Below are 18337 nucleotides of genomic sequence, written 5' to 3'. Positions count from 1 at the left end.
AACGAGATCTTTCATTCTCTTAAACCTCCAAAAACACGGGGCTGTGCTCCGACGTAGCAACAGCGCAAACTTCTGCCACCCGCGTAATTTCATGGCCGTGCATTTAGCTTCTATTACCTATGATATTCTTATAGAAGTATACACATGTATGCAACAGAAACTAGAGAACAACCCAGTTGTAACTACATGATTGTTACCAGTTTTACAAACAAAGACATTTCTGGAGCAGCATTCAACAAATTTGCATTTACTTTTCAATGATGGTTAAGGTGATCACTAGGGAACGAACCTTTATGTAAATAAATGTTTTTTTCTGCGATAAGATAGACACCCTTGTTTTTGCCAAAATTCTGATCATAGCCTTATATGTCAACACAGCAAATTTTACTTTACATAAAAACACACATTTTCCAGTTTTCCGTATGTAAATACATATTTTGCGAATTTTCATGTTAAATACATAAAATCGCGCATTGACTTCAGCTACCTTGAAATCCTCGAAGTAAAAATGTTTATTCTCCGCACCTCTTTCATATTGAGTGTGTTAGGTTTGTTTTGTCTTTGAACACGGTCGCTGGCAGACTTCTGGCACCTCGCCTACAATCCTATTGGGGGATCTAATGCACAAGTGCTAATGTCTAAATCTACAGAAATATTTGGGAAAAACAAGGTTTTCAAACTTTGTGCCAAATTGCACATGTTTCGGAAGGTGAAGTAGAGGAAGAGGAAGCTTTGGAAAACTTCAGCGTTAGTGACATTTCATGCTTCAAATATGCAAGAATTGTTTCTTGTGACATGGAGCGATCTTTCTCACAATATAAGATGAATCGTCACAGATTTACAATGGAGAATTTGGAAAAAAAAACTATGGTGATCCACTGCAACTCTTCCAAAAAATAGCTCGCTAAGAGGTAAGCATTTAGAAACTGATTTCAGATGTTTAAAATGCATGTAATATTTTGTTTTTGTTACCAAATGATTTTTTTTATTTTTGTCACATATTTTCCTGTTTTTATCACATATATTCAACATTCATGACACAAAAAAATAAATATTTCTGAGTTTTTTAGCACATAAAGTTCAGTTTCCTAGTGATCACAACTTGAAAAGTGAAAGATCAGACACAAATTTTTAGTTTTTATTTCACTGTCATCAATCCTTTGAACAGTATAATGAACTCCACAGATCTTCAATTATGTTTCTTTACAATAAATAAACCACACACAATTACAAACAATGTAGATATCAAGCATTCACTGATGCAGGAAATTACAACACAACTTAAGCTAGTTTAATACATCTAGTAAAAACGAAGATAAATTTATTATTTCCACATTCTCTCTGTCTCAATCTATGTACAGAATAGATAAAATTACACATGCTTCTGAAATGCAACATAAACTCGGCAAGTTAATTACATAATGCACACAAGACTGTGGTTTGGTAAAGTTTACATAAGAATGGATTGCTAAACAGACACTCACTCTCTCTCTCGTTTATGATACAGTCAAATCTAGGTAAACCATGATAAGTTCTTGTGAAACACTGTATAGTATTTACAAATTGCCCTGGACATACTCTTCTTGTAGACAAATGGAGAAAAACTAGACCGGCACTAGAATTCAGAACTGCACAGGGCTGATTTCCAATCTAAAAGACTGCTACACAGGGCCATGCGATGAATGATACACAGCAATGAAGTTTGTTTTGAATCCACCTGATGCATAGATAGGGTAATCAGTACTGGAGCTGCAGTTTAAAATGGGATCCAAAGCACTATGGGCCTCCCTGGTATTCTAATCTAGAAACATTTACTTTTTTATATTCAAGTAGCTCCCAACTACTCACAATGCCGAGTCAATACTGAAGATTAAATCTTTAATCAATGGTAAAAGCACTAAACATTTCTTCTTATACAAGGTGGCGCAAAAGTAATCACCTGATTTTCTTAGGCTATAGCTTGGGTTTTAAATTAAACAAAATAGTTTTTTTTGTGTTAAACTTTTATTGATGCTTGTAAGTTTTATGTCCTCAATTTTTAAAGATAACATCCAATAAATGACCACCATTCAAATTTATGCAAATTTGGGCTCTTTTTATTGCGTTTTCCATGGTGTAGGAAACCTGCGGGGAAATGTTTTCCATTTCAATTTCATGCTGAATATTGTCCTTTAGTTTAACTTCTCTGGCTTATTCACATAAACCACTGACTTCAAATATCCCCAAAGGAAAAAAAATCTGGAACCGTCAAATCGGGGGACCTGGCCAACCATGGCAAATCACCAAAACGGGATGTTACTCTGCCCGGAAAAGTGTCATGCTAAATTGACACAATTTAACCACATTCTTGTGGGGTATACTTATTCATTTTCGCACACAATAAATTTCATGAGTATCTTCTATTTAACTGACAAAACACTACTGATATAAACAACAAGATGTCAAAATAAAGGTCAATTCAAATAGGATGATTACTTTTGCGCCACCCTTTAGATTTTGCTTCAACAATTGAACTACAATGGTGCTTCTTTTTCCCCTCATGGTTGTCAAGTTATGAAACATGAAGTCCCAGGATTCGAATTTTCATTTTTTTTTTTTTTTTTTTTTTTTTGACACAAGGATGAACTAGGTTATATGCACCTAGAAGAAATAAATCAGAAAATAATTTGTAGCTTCCTGTCCTCTATGATTTCTCTCAAAAGGACATCTACTTATCGTTATGACACTTTTTGTGAGTCACCATGCTTGCCTTTGTTGGGAAACCTTTGCCACAAACTTCACATGAATAGGGACATTCTCCAGTGTGTAAACGAATATGTACAACTAACGTTGATCTCTGCGAGAACGACTTGTTGCAGATTTTGCATTTGTGAGGCTTTATGCCAGTATGTATTCTACAGTGAACAACCAGCAACTGTGATGTACGGAAACATTTCCCACATGTATTGCACACAAAAGGTTTCTCGCCAGTGTGAAGACGACGATGGTTCACCATAGATCTTTTTGACAACAGTATCTTTCCACACACATCACACACATTAGTGTTTGTTCCCTCATGGACTTTTAAATGATTCAGCAGAGTTCTCCTCAGCATGAAAACCTTCTTACAAATATTACACTCTAGAGGTTGCGAACGTCTTCTGTGCAGCTCCTTGTGACATCTGAAACTTGAACTCGAAGAATAACGTACATTGCAAAATTCAGAATGGTAAGGCTTGGTGCCAGTATGTAAATTTATATGGTCAGCTAAAGAGCTACGGTCGTGAAATCCCTTTCCGCAAACATCACAACTGAACTTCTTCTGATTAAGATGTCTACTCCTGTGCTTATCTAATGCAGATTTCTGACCAAATCTATTACTGCAAATATCACACTCGAAAGGCTTCGGAACAGCGTGTCGGTCAATATGGTGCTTCAACGAACGCTTATATTTGTATGAATTTCCACACATGTGGCACTTGTGAGGTTTTTCTTCGCTGTGTGATATCATGTGAGCACTGAGAAAAATCTTAGATATAAAAGGTTTAGCACATATTGAACATCTATATCTCTTCTCTGAATGATGGTTTTTTGTATGATAAAGATATTTACCTGCAGTGTCAAATTTTTGGCCACACTTCTCACATTGCATATAAGGTTCTTCACCGATAACCTCCTGTTTTTCCACTTAATGCTGAAGTCTAGGTTTTTTATCGGTTACCATAACTTCCTTTTGTCTTTCCACATTATTCTCAAAACTACCTTCTGTATCAGCCATCTTAGTTTCCATCAGTGTTTCCACCTTGATCTCAGGTCTACAAGTGGATAATGGATCAACTAAATTGACACTAGGGTCATGTGTAAGCAGCATTGTTGGTTGGCACACTTGCATTTTCACATCAGGAACAAGCAGCAAAAAGTTTGATACCTGCAGATTTTCACTCATCTGATTTATTACTATATTCTTCTGCGTCTGCATTGTATTTGAAGTATCAGGTATACTGAATACAAAATTTGTATTGTGAATGTGCGGTTTGTTGATGATCTGTTGATCTAACATCCTAGAAAAGAAGAAAACAAGAGTATGTGAGCATGGTGTTCCTAGTAGCATGTTCACATGTCACAAATCTCATTCTAAAGACTACCTTGTCTTTCAAGTTGAATCCATGATGATTCTCTCGAGGTTATACGTTTCACAGAATAAATTCACCTGTTCAGTATTACATAAGAACCGATGGAATTAAAAATCCTGCGGCAAGTGCAAAAAGTATAAATTACGTGTCCCATTAACTCAATTGTTACAATTTAACAGTACCCAAGCATACATAGGTTCTGTTAGGAACATCTTGCATTTTCCTGGTTGCTCTAATAACATTTGAATAAATAGTTTCATATTTCTCTCAGAATAATGTATTCAGAGAAGCAAGATATATATCCTCATGAAACTACATAAAACATATGTAGTTGACAAATGTAAAAATGGCATGTGTGTCGTCTCTGCAGCAATAATACTTTAGAAATTTCTGCAATTATTAATTAGGAGTCTTACTGTCTTCAACAAATATCTTTTCTCTGACTTACAACCTCTTTAGAGGAAAATACTGACACTGCCTCAAGTTTCAAATTCCATAACTTTCAATGCATCCTCATTCAGGAGTAAGATGAACTACACAAAACAATTCAACAAGAAAAACTCTCTCTCAAAAGGAAAATATAGAATGTATCTATTTAACCCTATGGCATTTCTTGTGAGTCACCATGCTTGTCTTAGAAGGGAACCCTTTGCCACAAATTTCACAAGAATATGGACGTTCACCCGTGTGTAAACGATTATGCACCACTAATGTTGACCTCTGCGAAAACGATTTGTTACAGATTTCGCATCGGTGTGGTTTTTCGCCAGTGTGTACTCTTCGATGTACAGTTAACAGCTGCTTTGATGTGAAACACTTTCCACACATGTCACAAATAAAAGGTCTCTCGCCCGTATGAATACGGCAATGTTTAACCAAAGATGCACGCGATGTCACCATCTTCCCACACACTTCGCATATGTAAGTATTTGTTCCATCGTGACCTTTCATGTGCTTGTGCAAAGATCTTGTGGTTGAAAAGACCTTATTACATTCCTTACACTCAGGTGGTTGTGTATGGTTCTTGTGGATCTCCATATGAGTTCTGTAGCTTGTGCTCAGGGCAAACCTTGCACTGCAAACTTCGCAACTATACGGTTTATCACCGGTATGTGAATTCATATGGTCAGCTAAAGCACTTCGCTGGTTAAATCCTTTTCCACACGTGTCGCAAAGGAACTTCCTCACGTTAAAATGTCTACTTCTGTGAAGATCCAATGCAGATTTCTGACTACATCTCTTGTGGCAAATATCGCACTCGAATGGCTTCTCAGAAGTATGTAGAGCGACATGTTGTTTCCACGTGCTTTTGTGCTTGTACATATTACCACATATCTGACATTGGTAAGGTCTCTCCGTGCTGTGCGAAACCATGTGTTTAGTCACCAGGTTCTCAGACACAAATGATCTTTCGCATATCGAACATCGGTGATTTCTTTCGGTATGATGATGCCGAGAATGGTATGAAAGTTTCTTCCTGGATTCAAATGTTTCTCCACACTTGAGACATTGCATTTCGGAATTTTTGCAGGGCACATTCACTTCCTTCTTTGGCGTGACGTTACTCTGAGTGTTGCTAGTGGATGAATCAGCACAATGGACACCAATGTTATGTGGAAATAGCACAGCCGATGGCGCCACTTGCATTTTCACTTGAGGAACTAGCAGTAGGAAGCTTGCGATTTGCCTATTTTCACACTTCTTGTAAACAACTTTACTCTTCAGATCCTCTATTATATTTGACGATCCAAGGATATTAGATTTCAAATTTGGGGTTTCAATACGTAGTTTGATGGTCTGTTGATTTACCATCCTAGAAAAGAACAAAATAGAATACAAATAGTACTATAAAAAATTAAGCAATAATTACTTCAGAAATATTGTGTATGTCAAAAATATTTGTCATTATAAATTCATATTTGTTAACCACAAAATTCCCTCAAATTGTAAAATTTCTTACAATAAAATACTCTCCAGGAAAATTAAAACAGGTGAATGAAACCACAATTGAAGTACAATTGTGTGAAAGAAACAAAATGAAACTTACACCCAGCCAAGAAGTATTCACAGTATTTTGCTATTGTCTGGCCATACAAACAATATAAGCTATTAAACTGGAGGGCCTGTCTCTACTACAATTCACACCAAGCAAAGTGGAATTACTAGAATTCAAAAAATTTGACAGAATACTGAAAAAGCATAAGTTGTAGTTAAGGGAGGAAATGTGTTGACCAATTAAACTGAACGTAAAACACAGTATTGGTTCTCAATTATTTTTTTACTCCAGGAAATTTGAATACAGATGAGGCTATTACAAAAAAAAAAGTTTATTTTGATCTAAAACGTACAATTACTTACAAGACTCTCAGAGGAAAGTGAACATTGAATCTTACAAAGTTTTACCAACTTACAGATTTTCTACATTACAAACAGTGCCGGATCTACAAATCTTGGGCCCCCCCTGCAAAATTTGTGTGTGTGTGTGTGTGTGCAAAATTCTTGATCTCACGTTGACCAAGTCATACAAGGGCCTATAGGCTGATTCCCTTAACACTGCCTATAAAAGTTAATGAGTTAGGCTGGGTACAATTGGTCCTGATAGAAACAGGTTAGGCTTAGGGGGAACCACATTGGTGTGATCCAAGCAGACGTCCGCCATATTGAATTCAACTCATTTTTTTTTAAATGGGAAGGGGGTGATGTGCATAGGTGCTGATTTCTTCAGAAATTTGGGGGGGGGGGGGAACTAAGTAAAGCATACATACTGATTTCATTCTGTTTGCGGGCAGAGGGGTTAGTTGGGACCTAATACACTTGAGTTAACCTTTGAAAAATTGTAATTACAATAAATAGTTTTGACAACAAATCATATCAGGGTACATCGAACTTTATTAGCTGGACAAAAATTAATTCACTGTTCTACTGTGATTATGTAATTGTACAACATAATACTCTGCATGTAACTTTTGACTGAGAATTTGATTATCATATTCGGTTTATAATACTTATTCCTACAATCCTTTAAACAGGAGTTTATCTTCACACATATTTACATAAAAAAGGCAGGGCCAAGATAAAATTTTCATACAGGTGAGGTCAATTTTTGTTCAACCCCCCCCCCCCCCACCCCCTTCAACTTTCCACCCTGATCCCACTACTTTCCACCTTTGGCCAATAAAGAAACATGACAGAGTTTTATATTTACAGTTTTAACGACAATAAATAATAGGCTTCTGTTTTCTATACCTTATTGACAAAGAACGCGTATATTGTAGGTTGATATAAAAATAACAAGTCTCTCTTAGTTTAAATTGATACATAATTTTGCAATATACATTTGTCATTGAGAAGTAACTTCAACTATGTTTTCGCTACACAAATCAAACTCTTTTTAAAACAAATATCTACATTTATGTAATCAGAAATAAGGATTTGCTCTACTAAATTGGGAACCACTGGCCTGGCGCCATCGAGGGCAGTGCTCTGGGTAATCGGTTGAGTCACCAAGCCCTTAAGCCACCCACACAAGCATTGTTTTTTACGTTGGTTAAGCATTGGTATAAATATGTAACACTGCAACTTTCAGCCACATCAATGCAGTGGCGCATCCATGTTTACAGGTACATGTAAAAAAAAATCTTGATTGCATAAAACAGTGGCATATTGAAAACAGAATATTTTAAACTTCTGCTTGACTTTTCCGAAGGAAAACAAAGGTGCCTATTTTGCAATGGACTGACTCATTCAAGAGCATTAAGACTACAGTATTCCCATGCTTCTTCCTCCATTCTTGTACATATTCATTCATAACATACCTTGTGTTTTCCTTAATTCATTGTCGGTTTGAGAATGGAAATACTGAAACAGTAAACGCACAAGCACAAGAAAGACACTCAAACTGAGTTATAGGCCCACATTATTGATTCTGCCCTTTTCAGAGCAAAATCTTGCGTATTTTCCCACCTGTTGAGTGCAAGAGTTATGTAGTATATTGAGAGTTATACATTGGACCCCCTATGGGGGGGGAACGATAACTGAAGTCCCCCCCCCCCCAGTTTCAGCGCCCATGATGATTGATAGATATATGACACTGTTTTCTCACACCTGGAAAATGATACATTTGTTACAATCATGCAGTCATAACTTTTTTCTTATTACATATAGGTTGAAGCAACCTTCACCACTGGATTTATCGTGAAATTCTATCCTAATTTGATTCTAGTCTGACTGCCACGATGAACATCCGGGGTGGGTGATCTAAGGTCAGATTTTTTCTGGCTTTTTACCCGCACAAAGTGTCTCCAGCCTCAAATCAAATTGTACCCAGTGGGGGAATAAAGGCGACCGGAGCATGCTGCTGATCACATCGAAAATACGTAGGGCCCTACCCCCCCCCCCCCCCCATACTTTAACTGTGCCTTCATGGCACGGTGCTATGTGCACAGGGGACTTTACCTTTCCCTGTATATATTGAATTCGTTTCTGCACCCCTCGAGTAACTACGTTTATTTTTTACATACGCGAACTCTCTACTATGTCAATGGCTGAGGCCCCCTAAAGGCTTACTTGTCTCTTGGCCCCCCTTCACTCCAGGGTTTTGCGGCTTGTAGATTCGGCACTGATTACAAATTATTTACATACAGTGTAGTGGTTAGTTCCCGTGTTCAAAATTGTGATTTTTAAATAATACTTGAATGAACTATACGTTTTATATAACTTTTTATTCACTGTAAAAGTAAAATAATAATATTATATATTTTTCACACATCACTATTTGGTCTTCATTAATTGAGGTGTATTTTGAAGACCTGTGCTTTCTGATTGGCAACAAAATATCAAGGTGCAGCTTCGAACACTGGTTACTTCATATTACTTGCTCAACTTAATGAATGATATACAAAAAAGACAGTTAAAAGTTTCAAACACCACCACTTTACTTCATACAAAAATATTTTAAATTATAACAAAAATACACATGGCTGCAACAATAACTTTGGAATGGTTACTAGATGTCCATTTTCTGTGTATGAAATGTGAAATGCACATATTGTGTTTTTGTGTTGTTGTTTTTTAAAAAAACACTATTTTTAAAGATTGTGCATTAAACTTTCATTCAAATGCTGAAGATGCTTCAAGATTTAGGAGGAGGGAGGAAAATTGTCACTTAGATAGCTCTATTAATCTAAATGCTCCTTAAGTTGAGTCACTTCACTACAATTTCTTCTATTCTGGTGCTCAAGTAGATTTAGAGAGAGTATTTAGAGCCGACAATAATTTACTAATTAAACTAAAAGCAAAAAATAAGCACTTTATTTCAAGATTCAAAAGCAATAAAACCTCTAATAAACACATTAATACTTTTGAATATATAAGGATTATCTTGAAAGGCACCCTTATTTCCTGACAAGAGAGGATGTTGTTACTATGCCAGTGGTTACCAAAGACATGACTGGCTTACAGGGGTGCTGCGAAATCTTCCAATATTTCCATTCAAATTACACTTATTCCAAATATGTGCTTATTTAGTACTTTATACACATAAAATGTTAATGAATTTGAAGTATGTGCTTGTTTGTTAACATAAGGCAAGCAACCTAACCACATTAACTGAGCATTGCAAGTGTTAGATAGGCCTAAATTCTGACTTGGGCACAGCAGAAAAATCTTGAAAACACTAAGGGAACCCCTGTACTATGCTGAACAGAGCATGCCCTGGATTTATAACTCTTGAACCAATCAAGGAAGGTCCATAACTAACACAGTTTGTACAACACTAGCAACCTTAACAGACGCAACAACAGGGGGAGGAGTAATTTTCTAAAATGCCTAATGTCTCAGCGTCGCCAAAGTTGTGAATCGGTACATTTAGAAAATATGTTAGTTCTAGCTCCTGGAAATACTGCTACTTAATAGCCCGGCTTCTGGACAGACAAGCTGGGCACACATGAACCTGGTACAAGTAATAAGTGAACCAGTAAATATACTTAGCTGCAAACATTAAAAACAATTACGTTTCAGATTAAGCACTTTGGAAGTTAATCTCTTGACAAATTTTTCTAGCAATTTTCGAACTTCCAGTGCAACTTGCACGATTCGATGGAGAAAATGAAGTCACTTCCCACATTCTCTAATTGGTAGGGTGTGGATTTATAGGCATTGAAAATGTGTAATTTCACAAATTAAAATTCTTAAAAGGGTGTCAAAATAGGTCATGAACATGAATTTTCCTTTAAATGTTTTTGTATTCTATTATCTCTTTCTTATTTTTGCATAACCTTTACTTTCACCTAATAGTGATGACGATCAATGACTGATGAAGACACACTCAGGGTGTCTACTATTTTGTGAAAACAAAATTCCCTGAATTTTTCAGGTTTTCCAGACCAAGAACAAAAATTTTCCAGACCAAGTCATTAGGGCAATTAATGTAGATGAACATGTATGTACAGTAGCAGCGATTAGGGGAGTGGGGGGGATTGTCCCCTACTTTTTGCCCCACCAGTATGATCTCTTAATGCTATCCCTTATCTACAAAGAAAAAATTAACTGTCCTTGGCCCAACCCCAAAGTTTTGACACCCAGTCAAAGGTGATATATGTAAGAAAATCAGAGCACTTAGATGAAAATTCACACTTAGTCACACTCAAGTTTAAAACCATAAACTGTAGTACATCAGATTAATCTTTTCACCACAAAGCATACTTTATCTTCTTGTACCTGTATATTTATGGGAATTTACCAATATACTAGCAAGCTTTCATTATCACATTATGTGAAATGATTGATGGCCTCCATTCATCCCTTATAGCCATCCGATCCACCCCACATTATAAAATAATTGTTTTACCAATTTTTTGGAGTTAATTATTTCCATAACAATTCAGTAATCATAAGAAAAATAATATTTATCTTTATAAACTGAATGTAATTCTGTACAATAGTTTTCTTCTTTTAAAATAAATGCACAATTTGCAATACTTGCAATGTTTTTCTGACATATAGAATTGGTACTCATTAACATGTGAAAGTTTCAAAAGATCACATTACTCGAAAAAACACAACTACACTAATTAACTCTGATAAACTTACTATTCATTTTTATGCGTAAGTAAACTTACACTATTTTCTTCTTTAATGCTTTCATCTTTTCATCAACTTCTTCAATTTCCTTTGCAGATCTCTCGAGGATTTTAGCTTTCTTTGTACTCAATTCTTTCAGTTCTGCCTTACTTCTTTTCCTCTCTTCTAAATGAATCTTCTGAGTTTGTGTTGTACCATGATTAGTTTTCAGTGCTTCCTTCCACTTTCCATTTACATTCCTTGCTACATGGATTAAAGATGTTGTTATAGGGACTTTGTCAACCCCTACATAACTTACAATTACATCATGTATACATCGTTGGGCAATAAGTGAGTCATCAAGATTATCCACAAGGCATTGCTTATTTACAGAGAAACTGCGCTCAACAGAAGCATTTCCATGTGAAAGCATTAAAATCTTCTGGACAAATAGTATAAAGGCACTGTTGTTCCAGTCTTCAAGAACTGTCATACACATCTGATCCTGCTGATGAACAGCCATGTTAAAATTTTTCATTCTTGCAATCACACTGTCATTACTACATAAGTCAGAATAGAACCATTTTATATCATCTGCAGCAGGGTCAGAAAAATGGTGCTTTTCAACTAGGACTTGTAATGCCACATTTACTTGGCCTTCGCCTACTCTTCCATCCAAAACAGATGCTGGAGAGATATATGCTGCACCATATGTGAGCCTATATTTCAATGGTGATCTCATACATATCTTCTTACACAAACATTGTAATATTTTCAGACAATCTTCACGAAAATATAACACCTGAACGTCAGATAGTTTCACAGATCTACGTAAACGCTGCTTGGGTTACAAATCCAATGTCAACTTCTTCGGCAGAACACACACATTGTGGATCAGTTAGATTTAGTTTTAAAAGATCTTCAGAACTTACAGCTGGGTCATTCCACAGAATTTCATCACAAAAAAATAAAAATGGTTGCTCGACCATTTTTGATTTTCTTCATATTTGGTATGTTGAACCCCTTGGAAAAGAGAAGTCAAAAAGAGGTTTCAATTTTTTTTTATCTGTTATGGTTTTTAAGTTTCAGGGTGTTGATAATCGCAAAATTGCGCAATTTCACGAAAAATCAGCTTTTGCAAAATATTTAATATCTTCATAACGAATGAAGATATTTTAAAAATTCCAAGAATATTGGAATCTGCATATCTTGCAGTACTAAAAAAGTTACATGGTTAAGTTTTGTAATAAAAAGCAACCTATGATCAGTGTATCGGAAATATCAGAACAAATTGTGTAAAATTGCTGAGTTTTGGTTTTTTTTATTATGAAAGGGGGACAGATAACATGTTAATTTTATTTTTATGTTGTAATAGTATGTTGGTTAATTTACCCTAAAAATAAGCAAGTTGTTAACTGCTCCCCTTTCTGAGATACAAGAGCTTAAATATCGGAAAATTAGCAAAAACCAGTTTTTTGACCCCCCTGTAACTCAAAAGGGGGAGCAGGTAGGATTACCAAATTTTGAAGATGCTTCATATGAGTGAGCATGTTCAAAATCTCAAAATTTGGTGTTGTTATTCAAACTACTTATGGAGATACAGGCATTTTCCTTTATTACATTTCAACGTCAATTCGTCATATGCCTCCTGGTATAAGAAACAGGAAAAATTCTAAAAATAATGTTCACACCTTAGAGGATGGATTTTTAAGAAATAATATCACACACTGACTCACATTAACTGCAGCAATAACAAGATAATGCAGTATAGAGAATGAAGACTGTATGCTTCGTGGTTGTCCTAATTGTCCAGGGACTGAGTTGTTCCACCAGTACCTGCGTGAAGCCATAGATGTTGACAATGAACTGCTTGATTCACCTGTTAACTACAAACAGTGGACCACAACCGAACGTTGTGAGCTACTGTCTATGTCGGATAAACAAGATTATGAAACTTAGAATGCATCATTATATTGCTAAGAGTCAGTCACAGTACATAAAAGACAGAAAAAGTAATCTCAAACCACATGAATGCATAGTACAAGGAGACTTCGCTAAGAACTTCACCTTCATCCTTCAGGATGAGATACAATCTTACCATTGGGTAAATGCTCAGGCAACAGTTCATCCATTTGTTCTGTATTTTAAAAAGGAAAATGATGCCGATATAACAAACGCAAGCTTCTGCAACACCAAAAGAAATGTTTACTTTCTGCAGAGATAATATACCAGGGGTAAAATATTCATATGTTACTAAAGAAAAGGTTGAAGGAACAGCTGAATTCCTAGCTGAAAGATTTCATTCATCTATTACAATAAAGCATACTCGAGGTTTTCACAGTTTTGTCCCTGTTAATAAGACCACTATCAAGAGTCCGTCAGACATAATTTTCTGCAAACTTCGAAGATATGAGAATTTCTATTAAGGAAGACTGTGGTTGCAATGTATTATTTGAGTCTGTTAAAATAGGCAGCCATGTGGCATGTATTTATGATGGTAAGTGGTGGCTGGGAGTCGTCAAAGATATATGTGAACATGAACAGGACTTCCATGTACACTTTTTTCATCCTTGTGGTCCAAATACAAGTTTCAAATTATTCAAGGATGACTATGTGTGGGTAAAATCAAAAAACATTTTGAAGGATTTATCACCATTAGAGGTAACAGCACCTACAGGAAGAGTACATAACATCCAACCAGAGATGAGTGAAGCAATTGAGAGTTGCTTAAATGCAAGACCATGAAATAATAGCCCCCTACTTTGTTAATGAGGAAATATACATTGTTTTTACCATTAGTTATGGCTTATCACAATTTTGTACATTTGCACAACTAATCCTACCTACTCATCAATAAAAAAAACACTATTATACATTTTCTTTTTTGTTTAACAAAATGGTTATTTTATTAAATTGAGATAAGTCCCCAAGTTGTAGAGTATGAGCGCTTATTGAACTGGCTGATTAAAAAAACCACCTAAAATATTAATGAAATTTGTATTATAAGTTTTCTTTGTGTCAGAGCAGAATAAAAAATAAAAATATTTGTACTTTTAACAAATTTTTTTGAGTTTTATTTCTCTAGCGATGTAACGAATTGACGTTGAAATGTAAAGGAAAATGCCTGTATCTCCATAAGTAGTTTGAATAACAACACCAAATTTTGAGATTTTTAACATGCTCACTCATATGAAGCATCTTCAAAATTTGGTCATCCTACCTGCTCCCCCTTTTGAGTTACAGGGGGGTCAAAAAGCTGTTTTTTGCTAATTTCCCGATATTTAAGCTCTTGTATCTCAGAAAGGGGAGCAGTTAACAACTTGCTTATTTTTAGGGTAAATATATTACAACTATTACAACATAATAATAAAATTAACATGTTATCTGTCCCCCTTTCATAATAAAAACAAAACAAACTCAGCGATTTTACACAATTTGTTCTGATATTTCTGATACACTGATCATAGGTTGCTTTTTATTATAAAACTTAACCATGTAACTTTTTTAGTACTGCAGGATATGCAGATTCCAATAAACTTAGAATTTTTAAAATATCTTCATTCGTTATGAAGATATTAAATATTTTGCAAAAGCTGATGTTTCGTGAAATTCGCAATTTTGCGATTTTCGACACCCTGTAACTTAAAAACCACAACAGATAAAAAAAAATTAAAAACTGTTTTTGACTTCTCTTTTCTAAGGGGTTCAACATACCAAATATGAAGAAAATCAAAAATGGTCAAGCAACCACCTTCTGATGACATTCTGTGGAATGACCCAGCTTCAAGCAGAATGGACTTCTTTATAAACTTGGACATAAGGGATTTCAGTAGCTTGAGCAAATGTTCATAAAGGAAAGGCACCATTGGTGAATCAGACTGAAACCTGACAAGAAGGGTTCTATATCAGCTGCAATAGTCTGAAAGAAAGCTATCCGATTAGTAACAGAGGATTGATCACTGTGACTTAATAGTTTTAAAGCTTTCACACCCTGGTTATTCCTTGCTACCAGAAACTCTTGTCAGCATAGGTTTTCAGAAATGGTAAAAGGTACTGTGCTTTTCCCATTACACTTCCATCGTCTAATCACCGTATTGGACAAAACTTCTTTGGAAAAACTTTTGATCCTGTAATTCTTGTGAAATCTGCTCTCCGAGCTGGAACATTTTTTAATAAATTGTACACTGCTCTTAAGAATACCACTATGCTCCAACCAGAACTCTGAACAGATGTTTTGAAAGCACCATGAAGAACATGAAGTCCGCAACTTTCTATTTCCAGCAAAGTTGTACTTTCTGGCTCATTAATAGGCATGTTTTCCTTTAAAAAGGTGATACATTTCCAGTTAACTTGGTTTGATTTGATTTTGGTTTGAGTTGGTGTTTAAAGTCCACTTTATGCACAGTAAGGCTAATCAGGACTGGACCTACAGTTTAAAGTGGGATCCGAAGCACTTGTGCCTCCACTGGGTATCATCGAACCCGGGACCCCTTGATTACAAGGCAATGACGCTACCACTGCGCCGTAGGGGAGGCCCTCCAGTTAACTGCTGGTCGATCCATGGATATTTGCACTATGTTTCTCAAATTGAGACATTTTACACCATCTTGAAATGCCAGTTGCAAGTCTCTAGCTTTGGTATGGCCCAGAAACAAAAATACAATTTTTTCCAGAAAAATAGTAAATTTCCCTGACTTTTCAAGAAAAATAAAATTCCCCGACTTTTCCAGGTTTTCCAGACTGGTAGACACCCTGACACTCATGATATAAGAGATTACAATCCACAGTAGAGAGAAAGCAGGACCAAGCAAAAATACAAAAAAGGCATTTTTGTACAAGACTGTGCAAAATAGGCAACATTAGTCTTTTTTTTGTTTTGTTTAAAACAAAGGAATAAAAGAGGCACATGTGCATAAATCAGCACCCTACCAGTAAGCAACAGAATTACTTGTGACTCTTCTTGTGAGAGTTCATGCCAGTTTTTGATGGAAATCCTTTGCCACAAATGCTGCAAGAATAAGGGAGTTCACCTGTGTGAAGGCGTCTGTGTATGACCAAAGTTGATCTTTGTGTGAACCTTTTGTTGCAAACATTGCAACTGTAAGGCTTTTCACCAGTATGCGTTCGTCTGTGAACTTCCAGTAGATTTCTCGTAGTAAATCTCTTCGCACACGTTTCGCAACAGAAGGGCTTTTCGCCAGTATGTAAACGACGATGTTCAATCAGTGATGCTTTAGTTGTCACTATCTTTCCACACATATCGCAAATGAATGTTTTATTATTAGTATGCCTCTCTATATGACGCTGTAGGAGAAAATCCATCGCAAAAGTCTTCGAGCAAATGTTACACTTGAAAGCGCCATCGCTATTCTCGTTCTTGTGTTTCCGCATGTGGTACTGGAAACTCGAACTATTTGAATACGATGCACTACAAACGTCACACTGAAACGGTTTTTCACCTGTGTGGGTGTTCATATGCTCAGTCAATGACGATCGGTCATAATATCCTTTGCCACACGTATTGCACTGATATGTAATAGAATTCGTGTGTCGTCTATGATGAGTCTTCATGTTAGATTTCGTATTAAACTTTCTGTTGCATATATCACATTCAAATTTGTTAGCATCCTCATGGATCAGTTTGTGTGTTTTCAGCATTGACAAGGTTATAAACCCCTTTCCGCATGTATCACACTGATGTGATCTCTCGGCAGTGTGAACCTTCATGTGGGTGGAAAGCTGACCTCTTGTTATGTATGACTTGGAGCAGATGGTGCACTCGAATGTCCTGCCAACATGGATTTTGTAGTAATGGTACTCAACTTGGTTCTTTGAGGCAAATGCTTCACTGCAACTGATACACACATAAGGTTTCTCGCCGGTGTGGGATCTTCGGTGCACATCCAGAACTCCTTTGCTTCTAAATGTCTTTTGGCAAAATTCACATGATCTGTTAGGAGGTCCACTGCTCTTTGCCTCTTGCGTGGTGCCATATTCAACTTTGCAGTAAAATACAGCAGTCCTTTCCCCATCTTCCTCATTTGGGGAAGAAGTGGCAGATACAACAGTTTCGGATGGCTGCGTCATTTTTTCGCTCTCTTTCTCCTCCAAAAAAGCAGTCGCCGAGGTACTGCCAATACTGCTTGCTGTTTCCGTCTCGGACACTGATCCACAATCAGAAACAACTGCAGATCCATCAACACTTTCAGGATTCTGATTGACTGATGAAGCTTCTGCATGCTGAGATTTCTGCACATCGGTTTCAACAGATGCACTCTCGGATTCCTTCGCACTGCAAGCCAAAGGCTCGGTCTGACTGATCGTCTTCGAAGGTTGGAGAAGTAAATACTGTTGTGCTTTGAATTGTGCAGGTTTTGGAGCTATTTTCTGCACTTTTGAAGGCAAAATAACGCCACCCTGTTGCAAAGATTGATTCTGAACCACGTTTTGAGGAAACGGCTGTAAGAGAATCTGGCATGGAGTCTGCTGCACATTCTGAACTGATGGCACCACACACAGAAACGGCGAAAATGAGGAAAAGACCTGTGGCACAGTTTGCTTCTGTAAGGTGGGATTTAGCGCAATTATCAGGGGACTCTGAGCTCCCTGTTTTGTCCCGACTGATTCTTGCAAATTTATATTGGACCTTAACACTGATTGGAAGGTATGTTTGTCCCAGTGCTTTGCTCGAGTATCCGCCATCCTAGAAAAAGAAACAAAATATTCTATGTATGCACTCTGTTTAATAAACTCTTCAGATAAAACACACTAGCATGCATAAGTGTGCTAACAAAACGTTTAGCCAAAGCAATATACTTTAAACACTTCTGGCAATGAAGTCACTTAAATGTAGCAAAAACTAATACTTCAGGATCCTGGTCAACAATATTGCATCCTGTGTAACCACTAAGAAATATGTGAAATAATGTTAATTACCAATTAATGTTCTTAAAATCGTGTTCTCATTTTTAAAAGACAGGAAAATGGAATTTCATGTACAAAATACACACTGGACTTGCTTCGCAAAGTGAAAGTTTTGCTTGCTGAAAATGTCACTAAACTGGCTGTTTGAATTTGTAATTTAGTGTGGCTTTTCTGCCACTTTTGACTAATTGCTACGATAAGGATGAGGCCAGAATTTGAACATGGAATCGCTGGCATTGTAG

The 18337-nt window shown here is 36.4% G+C and overlaps 1 protein-coding gene across 2 annotated transcripts in view; it reads right to left on the bottom strand.

Moving 5' to 3' along the window:
- LOC146003656 (uncharacterized) overlaps positions 1–18337 on the bottom strand; it is a 174007-nt gene that overhangs the window by 92801 nt on the left and 62869 nt on the right. The window contains exon 4 of one of the 2 annotated variants that reach the window (XM_083142010.1): positions 15935–17874. The exons of the other annotated variant lie outside the window; for it this stretch is intronic. Coding sequence (XP_082998136.1) covers positions 16116–17874 — 1759 coding nt within the window. The 3' untranslated portion in view covers positions 15935–16115. Of the gene's footprint in view, positions 1–15934; positions 17875–18337 lie in introns of those variants that run through there. 2 annotated transcript variants of the gene reach the window in all.

The sequence above is a fragment of the Lepisma saccharinum genome, chromosome 20, assembly GCF_977018435.1.
Source record: "Lepisma saccharinum chromosome 20, izLepSacc3.1, whole genome shotgun sequence".
NCBI classification, from domain to species: domain Eukaryota; kingdom Metazoa; phylum Arthropoda; class Insecta; order Zygentoma; family Lepismatidae; genus Lepisma; species Lepisma saccharinum.
The sequence above is the reverse complement of the archived record's forward strand: the minus strand, read 5'-3'. Positions and strand labels throughout refer to the sequence as shown.